This window comes from Bison bison, unplaced genomic scaffold (assembly GCF_000754665.1).
Source record: "Bison bison bison isolate TAMUID 2011002044 unplaced genomic scaffold, Bison_UMD1.0 scf7180017864341, whole genome shotgun sequence".
Classification (NCBI taxonomy): domain Eukaryota; kingdom Metazoa; phylum Chordata; class Mammalia; order Artiodactyla; family Bovidae; genus Bison; species Bison bison.
In genome coordinates, this window is record NW_011494913.1 from 5,714,598 (window position 1) to 5,723,235 (window position 8,638).

Consider the following 8,638-nt stretch of genomic DNA (forward strand, 5'->3'; position numbering starts at 1 on the left):
CACTCTCCCCAGCCACGGTTCTGCTCCAAGCTGACATTCGAGGGTGCCCCTCCCTGTCCACCCAAGATCAGCCAGCCCAGTACCCTTGCCCAGGTCTTCTCCCAGTAGACACACTGCACGGCGTCTACAGGATTACATATTGCAGCTGTGCAGCCCGGGAGCTCATGAGTGCAGCCTCCCCCTGGCAGGCAGAGTCCAGGAAGGACAAGATGCCCAGAGCCTGCTACTCTCCAAGCTGGGCTGTCTTCTCACCAGATCCCACATCATCATCCCTGCACTGCCCAGCAAGCAACTCCAGGAAGCATGATGCCCTACTGCAAGAGCAGGTGTCCCCGAGGTCATCCCAAACTACTAATAGCCCCCAAATACCCACTCCTGGTCACATGAGGGGACTTGGGGGCCTGGATGGCAGAGTCGCCCAAGACTTTGAACCCTGGACAGCACTATAGGTAAGCAAGGAGGAAGGATGAAAAAGAGAGTAAAGATCTGGTCCTTACACTGTGAAGAGGCTGTGAGTCAACAAGGTGAGGCCCTGTGTGTGCTGGGGTGACAGGGAGAGTTTAACACAAACAGTATCCTTCATTGTAAAAATTCAGGCAATAAGCTCCTCCTTACATATCGTTTTGACATAGTTTCCACTGTTCATTTAATAAACTGAACACCTCAAGAGATACAACTTGAGAGTCTATTTTCTTTTGCTTCTCAGCTCTTAAAAGCCAGGCCACCAGGACACTCCAGGATATTTCAGGATCCTTAACTTAATCACATCCATAAAGTGCCTTTTAAACTGCATTCACAGTTCCAGGGATCAGGATGCAGACATCTTTGGGGGTCATTATTCAGCTAACAGCACTGTGATAGTCTTTTGTTACCATTAAAAAAAATAGATGGAAGTGAATTCAGAAGGAAAAGATGGATGCTTGGCTGGACTCAGCTCATTGTGAACAAGAATGAGGTCTTGTATGTTTACAGTGACAAAGAAAAAGCCGCCCAGGGAGACACTCGGGACTGCAGATCAACAGGTACCCAAGGAAGGCACACGCCCCTAGTAACAATCTCTATCTACACAAGTCACTCACACAGGACAAAGGAGGGGCTGCCCTCACTGTTTCCCTGCAGCTCTCCCACCAGCCCACACACCACGGCATATTAGACCAAAAGCATTTCCCCAAAGTCCGCTCAGGCCCCATGGTGGGAGCCCCCTGAAGAGCACAGAAATGCCAGGCTGACCCCACTTTAACAGCTGCCCAAGAGTTTGGCAGGCGGAGGGCAGCAGAGATGGAGCAGCTGGCTTCCAGGACTGAAGTCCTGCTCGGCCCGCCCCCAGGGTCTCCCCACTGGAAGCAAGGAGAGCTGGGGAAGGCAGGAAATTGAAACAGCATGGATGGGATGAGCGCACAGCCGGGACCCCACACCCTCGTCTCCTCCTATTAACGCTGCAGGAAGGAGGGGTTATTTATAGTGGCTGAAACCAGGAGAACATGCCAAGTGCTCCGGTCCTCATGGGAGGCCAGATTCCATCCTGGAGGCAAACTAGTAACTCTTCCACTTCTGCAGCTCAGGCCGAGTTAGCAGCTCCCGGGAAATGGAGCAAAGTGCACCATCTTCCCCAGTTAAAGATGGAAACGCCTCTCTGCCTTCAGTTAGCCCCTCTGTTACAGATGGCCCAAACATGTCACTCCCACTGATGTGCCAAGACCCTTGCTATGGGCTGAACAGTGTCCCCCACAGATTCCTATCTGCTACATTGCTTCAGTCGTGTCCGACTCTGTGTGACCCCATAGACGGCAGCCCACCAGGCTCCCCGTCCCTGGAATTCTCCAGGCAAGAACACTGGAGTGGGTTGCCATTTCCTTCTCCAATGCATGAAAGTGAAAAGTGAAAGTGAAGTCGCTCAGTCGTGTCCGACTCTCGAGACCCCATGGACTGCAGCCACCAGGCTCCTCCGTCCATGGGATTTTCCAAGCAAGAGTACTGGAGTGGGGTGCCATTGCCTTCTCCGCAAATTCCTATACTGAAGCCCTAATCCCCAGGAACTCTGAATGGGACTGTATTGGAGAGAGACCCTTTAGTGAAATGACTAGGTTAAAAGGAAGCCCTTAGGGAGGACCCCGATCCAACATGCTGTCGTTGTTCAGTCACTCTTTGCGAGCCTAGGGACTGTAACCCACCAGGTTCCTGTCCACGGGATTTCCCGGGCAAGAATACTAGAGTGGGTTGCCATTTCCTTTTCTAATCCAACATGACTGGTGTCTTATAAGAGGAGATTAGGAAGCAGACACGGACGGAGGAAAGATCATGTAAACATATAAGGAGAAGACGGCCGACTAGAGCCCAAGGAGAAAGGCTCAGAAGACAGCGACCCTGCAGACTTCTGGCCTTTGGGCTGGGAGAAACTAAACTCTGCTGCTGAATCCCCCAGCCTGCGGCACTTTGCGACAGCGGCCCCAGTGAAGCAATTCAACCTTCCTCCCAGGAAGGCTTATTTCGGCCCTAGTCTTCCCACCAGCCCAGATATTTACACCTACTTTCCACACGAGAGTACGGGGCGGGGGCGGGGGGGGGGGGGTGACGTGGAAACGGTACTGCCCACAGGTTCCTCGGGGCATTTAGCTTTGTTAAAAGACACAGGCTCTCAGGTTGTATGGTTCCCCATGCAAACAGTGACCTTCTCAGAAAGCCACCGCCCCAGGCAACGCCCTCCCCTCTACACTGGAAATGACTACCTCAAGCCCAGGGAACACAACTCAGCCCAAAGGCAAACAGCTGTGAGAAGTGGCATTGCTCGAGGGAGGGAGAAAACGCAGGTAGAGAACCCAGTGCCTTGCAGACCTCTGTTGAGCTGGATGTTTAAATACTAGAGGAAAGCATCACACAGCTTCTGCCCATGGCAATTATCAGGCCCCATATGGCTCAACCGGCTTCCCTTTCACTTTTCACTTTCACGCATTGGAGAAGGAAATGGCAAGCCACTCCAGTATTCTTGCCTGGAGAATCCCAGGGACGGGGGAGCCTGGTGGGCTGCCGTCTATGGGGTCGCACAGAGTCGGACACGACTGAAGTGACTTAGCAGCAGCAGCATATGGCTCAACAGAGAAACTGCAGAGCGGCCAAGAGGCACGCAGTAGAGACAGGCTGACTAGAGTGTGGTGCTGGGGAGGGGCCCAAGCCTTTCCCCTCTGGGTCTCAATCTGAACAACAGGGCATCCACATCCTGCAGGCAAAGCAGGCAACAGGGACCAAGCCAGCTACCAGGCAGGAGAGGCAGGTGTCACCAGACCCTCTGACACCACATAAGGTAAGGAAGCAGCCCCGGGCAGGGCAGAGTCTCCCCTCTCCAGCCGAGGAGGAAGCAGCACTGAAGTCACTCTGCTGGAGAACTGAATTTCTTGCTTTCTGGTCCTGCACTGCTGGGAAGTGAGGTGGGAGGTAGACCCCCAACCCCGTCCCCACCCCACCACCTCCACATTCAGCACTCCGCTTGCTCCAGCTCACACCCTAGCTTAGGCTTTGTTCACTTAATCACTTGACAAATAGTTGCTGAGCACAGCCATGTGCCAAGCACTGCGAGAAGAGGCACCCTGACATCAAGGAGCTGAGAGGCCAGTGGATGAGGCACTGGCCATCAGGAAAAAGACACACACACACAAAATATTTGTTTGTGCCGGGTCTTAGTTGCGGCATGTGAACTCTTAGTTGCAGCATGTGGGATCTGGTTCCCTGACCAGGGATTGAACCCAGCCCCCCTGGGACAATTGAACCAAGGCCCCCCGGAGAAAGCGACTACAAACAGTGTCAGGTACCACACAGAAGTGATGCGGGGCTTACAAAACTGAGAGAGAGACTCTGATCTCCATGTGTCAGGGAGGAAAGAAACCCTGGGGAGGTGAGGGTGAGTGGAAGGCTGAGGCGGGGCTCATAACACAAATTCAGGGCAGCAGCGAGGCAGTCATCTTCGTGGGAGATGGTTCCACCTGTGCAAAGAGTCTGAGGCAGGAGGAACTAGTGCAGGCTGGAAATGGGAAGATCAGTATCCTCCAGTGAAGCGCCCTGCACCATAGCCCAGGCAGCCACCCAGGTCTGCAGGCAGACCTCTGGGGGGCCACTGCACCCCAGTCAGGGCCCCCAGGACCTGTTCTTAAAGGAGGAATATGACAACATGGGCAAGAAAGAGACTGACCCAAAACAGATGGTCAGGCTTCCTGTTGCAGAGAACCTTATTTCTTCAACAAGCACATGTGCCATGACCTGGTAGCCAGGTTTGCCCTCCGCTCATGGGCTGGGCGCCAGGATGCTCAAGACCCAGGGCCTTGCCAGTGGTGTGGCAGGACTGGGCAGAGAGTCAGGGGTTGGAATCCAACAAAGCCAGGCTGGAAACCTGGTTCTACTAGGAGTGAGGTCCTCAGGGCCTCAGTTCCCTCATCTCAAAACCAGGAAGATGATGCCTTGCGTGGGGAGTATAAGGCTCCAGCAAGAAAGCACCTTTAGGGACATCCCTGGTGGCCCAGTGGCTAAGACTCTGTGCTCCCAAGGCAGGCACCTGGGTTCAATCCCTGGTCAGGGAACCAGATCCCACACGCAGCAACTAAGAATTCACATGCCGCAATTAAGACCCGGCACAACAAATATATTTTTTAAAATAAATTTAAAAAGCTACTTTAAAAGAGCACCTTTGAAATACTGATAATCTTTGCATGCTCTGAGAACAGGGCAGGTGGAAATAACAGAAAGCGACACACTCGGTGATCTATAGGAAGAAGGCTGGGCTTCTCGGGGCATGGGCAACAGTCATGCAGGGCCTTAAGCTTGGAGGCGCTCCATTCGATTTAATCTCTGCTGTTGCTCTTTTAAAAGCCTAAAAAGTTTAAAATGAAGGACCCTGCATTTCCATTTTGCACTGAATCCCACAAATTACATAGCTGGTTCCCCCTGTAAATAAATGTTAAGTTCCTGTGGATAAGATTGATGGGGTCTAATCCTCTTGTTCCCATTTGGATAATGTTATGAAAAGAACTAAAGCTCAGAAAACAGCCTAAAAGGACTTCAGTATAGCCAAACAGTACACAACCTATTCATCTAGTACTCAACCATCTTCTCTCCCTTGCCCCACTTACCCGCTCCCCACACATATGAAGTGAGAAATAGCAGCTTCCAGGGACAGCGGAATATAGAACTTCTAACAGAAGCAGAGTGCCTGCCTCATCTGGGACACAAAGGTGGCAAGGTTAGGGTCCCTCTGCTCCAGCTTGGCGAGCTAAGTGCTAATGGCTCTGTGCCCCATGTTTCTCTGTCTAGAAGAAACTTCCTCTCTCCTCTCAGGAGGCCAGGAGCCTCTGCATTGATAAGGGATGCACTCTGCGTGTACCGGTTGGCAGTAATCTCAATCTCACTGAAAGGATAGTCTGAATTTGTGACAAATAAATCTCTGAAAGAAATATAACTGAATTCCTTTAAAGCCCACAACACTCGAAGCCAGTGTTTACCGAGTACCAAGTGGAGATCCAGCCTACAGGGTAATGCCTTCATATTAAGGTGGTCACCTTAAAATAGCTCTCATCCGGGATGAACACAAGGCCCTGACCCATGATGAACACTAACATTTACTGGATGTGAACTCTAGAGCAAGTACTGTTCTAAGCACTTTAGTTGTGTTTTCTTAATTTATCCTCATAGTATGTTTATCCCCATTTTACAGACAGGAAGGCTAAGGCCCAGAGAAGCTAAGCCCCTTGTCCAAGCTCACACAGAACATGGCAGAGCAGGAATTAGCGACGAGGCCATCGGGCATCAGAGACGGTTCTCAACCACCAATCTGGACTACAGCGTGGCTTTGAGTAAATAGTCTGCCCCCTCAGCTTGCTGTAAAATGACAGGTGGGACCAGGTAACCCCTAAGGCCCCACTTTTCCCCAAAAGGGAGATGTAGAAAAGGGCAGCAGTTAAGAGCCCAGACTTAGGTATAAAGTGGATCTGCCAGGCCTTCATTTGAGGTGCCGCAACCAGGGGCTGTGGATGAAAAGCTTAAAGAATGACTGGCATACTGAGTGGGCCCAAGCAGAAGCTGCCATCACCACACAGCCGTGAGCACAGCCAGGGTGGCTAAAGGCTCTCGAATTCCAGGGGACTCCCCTGGCAGTCCGCAGTTAAGACTCCGCACTTCCAGTGTAGAGGGTGTGGGTTTGATCCCTGGTCGGGGAACTAAAATCCCACATGTCACACAATGTGGCCAAATAAATAAAGGCTCCCTAATTCCAGTTCTCAAAGCTCCTGAGGTTTCCTGGGAAAAGCCCCTCTCTGGGGACACCACGGCTGACAGCACCTGAGATTAGGAAGTCTGTCGTGGAGCCCAGGGAACAAACACCCTTGCCCCGCTTCTTGCCTCTTGCTGGCTGCTGGCCACTAGAGCTGCCCTGGCCCAACTATCTCAGTCAAACCTCCAGTAACTGTGAGCCAAGACAGCAACAACTGTGAAGAACATTTCCCACAGGGCCGATTTCAAGTTCGCTGGAAACCCCACTGCACTGGTAGCCAGGGGACGAGGGGTAAATTTCTTCCCACTGGGAACCAGGTCCCATTCCCCATCAGACTCGATCTATGCTGGCTCAAATGCTGGGCCACCCACCCAAATGCTGGAAAATTACTTAACTCTGTTAATCAGCCCCCTTACTTAAAAAACACTGGCAACACAGCCTAGCCAGTAAAAGCGGTCTAGACCCAGGATTCTTGCGTTCAAATCCCAGCTAAACCAGGTATAAGCCTTGTGACTTAAAGCAAGTCAATTCATGGACCTGGCCTGTTTCCTCATCTGTAAAATAAGGGATAATAATAATAGCATTTCCCTCAGAGACAAGTTTAACTGAATTAATGTTTGCAAAGCACTTGGATATATATATTTACTCTTGTCATTATTTCTTTGAAGTACTGTGTGATTAAAGGAGATAACTGTAACACCCAATGGGCACCCAGGAAATGTGAGTGCCATCAATATATTTATTATTACTATTATTCTAGCCAACACTGCCCTTTCAGCCTTGGGAAATAAAGAAAAGTCTTCAGCACCTTAGAAGTGGGAGCAGAAACCCCAAATGGAAGCCAGTAGTGCGGTGGAGGCTGTCCCAAAAGTCGGGTGCTCAGGGAAAGGGGAAAGGGCCCGGCTTCATCCAGCCGAGGATCCCCAGGCCGGGTCATCGCAAAATGCCCGCGATCAAGTCCCCAAACCCCACGGCCGGCGGCAGATGCGGCCCCTTCGGACCGGTCCTCCAAAGAACTCTCCGAAGAGAATTAAAGGGGAGTTGCTGCCCACACTAACCTGCCAACAGCTGTTGGCTCTGACTGCTGGGAAGAAAACAGAAAACAAACCAACACCGGGGCTCGCAGAGTCCTGCTCGCGTCTTCCACTTGGAGGCCTGGCCCCTGGGAGAGAACTGGGCTGCGGAGGGTCCGGCGGAGCGCTGGGGTCCCAGCCAAGAGGGAAGCGAGGAAGGGACGCGGCATCCCGACCCTCCAGAGGCTCCGCTGAGCTCCGCCGCCTAGACCGACAGACCCTGGCTCGCGGGCGCCGACGGGGACCGGGAGGGGGCGGCCCGGAGGCGTCGGGGCCTCCCGGCCAGGCCCGAGTCCCAGGTCCCCAGCCCCGGCCTCCCCGGGCCCCGCCACCCGAGCCCCACCCCAGGGTCCCCCGAGCCGCCCGGTCCCGCCGCGCTTACCCGGGGCTGGAGCCCGCGCCAGCAGCACGGCCACCGCCAGCGCCAGGAGCCGCATCTCCCCGCCGCGCCCGGCGCTGTGACGCGGGAGCAGCGCCACCGCCTGCCCGCCACCCGCCCCCCACTCCTCCCCCGACCCCGCCGCCGCGCAGCCCGCCCCGCGCCTGCCCCACGCCCGGCTCCGGCCCCCGCCCCTCCGGCCGCCTGCCCCCACGCCCGGCCAGGGCTTCTGGGCTGACGGCGAGGGCGAGGCCCCGCCGGCGATCCTCTACCAAAACCTGCAGGCGGCTCATTTCACCACTCCCATTTCGCAGATGTGAACACTGAGGTTCTGGGAGGCAATGGATCGGATACAGGGCATACGTATCTGCAATGATACTGGAGGTCAGTTTGCATCACAGGCCAGTTATTGCTACGGGGACGGTGTCTGGGAGCTTGGGTGAAAGATGGGGTGGGGGGCAACTACCAAATGCGGGGACTTCCTGGACCTAAGGCTAACCTGTTGCCCAGTGAACCTCCTGTAGTCTCTACACAGAGACCTTTGGGAGCCAAGGAGCAGCTGAATTCGAATGCGGGTGGGGGATGCCATGCATGGGGATGCTTGGAAAATGGAGAAGGTTCACACACGGAAGTTCAGAGTGTGCGGACACTGTAAACTGTGATGACCGCTTAGGGTGCTCCCAGCCACAGACATTGGCTAGATACTCTGCAGCATGTCACTAAGCCCTGCCACTGTGAGACCCTGGGACAGCTCCTCAACCTCCATGCGCCTCAGTTTCCTCCATCTGTACAACGGGGAGATGGGCATGTCCCTCACTGGGTGCTTAAGAAGATCAAGTGAGACAGTTCCAGTTAAGGCATTGTACCTGGTACCCGGGGCAGTGAATGTCACCTGTCTTTACTATTATTGCTGCAGATAAGGAAGCAGAGGCAGGG

At 53.7% G+C, this 8,638-nt stretch overlaps 1 protein-coding gene across 1 annotated transcript in view; it reads right to left on the minus strand.

Moving 5' to 3' along the window:
* The window catches only part of VSTM4 (V-set and transmembrane domain containing 4), an 81,346-nt gene extending 73,533 nt beyond the window's left edge, over window positions 1-7,813 (minus strand). Inside the window, exon 1 of the mRNA XM_010854423.1 lies at window positions 7,706-7,813. Coding sequence (XP_010852725.1) covers window positions 7,706-7,760 — 55 coding nt within the window. The 5' untranslated portion in view covers window positions 7,761-7,813. The remainder of the gene's footprint in view (window positions 1-7,705) is intronic.
* Between the last annotated feature and the right edge of the window lie 825 nt (window positions 7,814-8,638).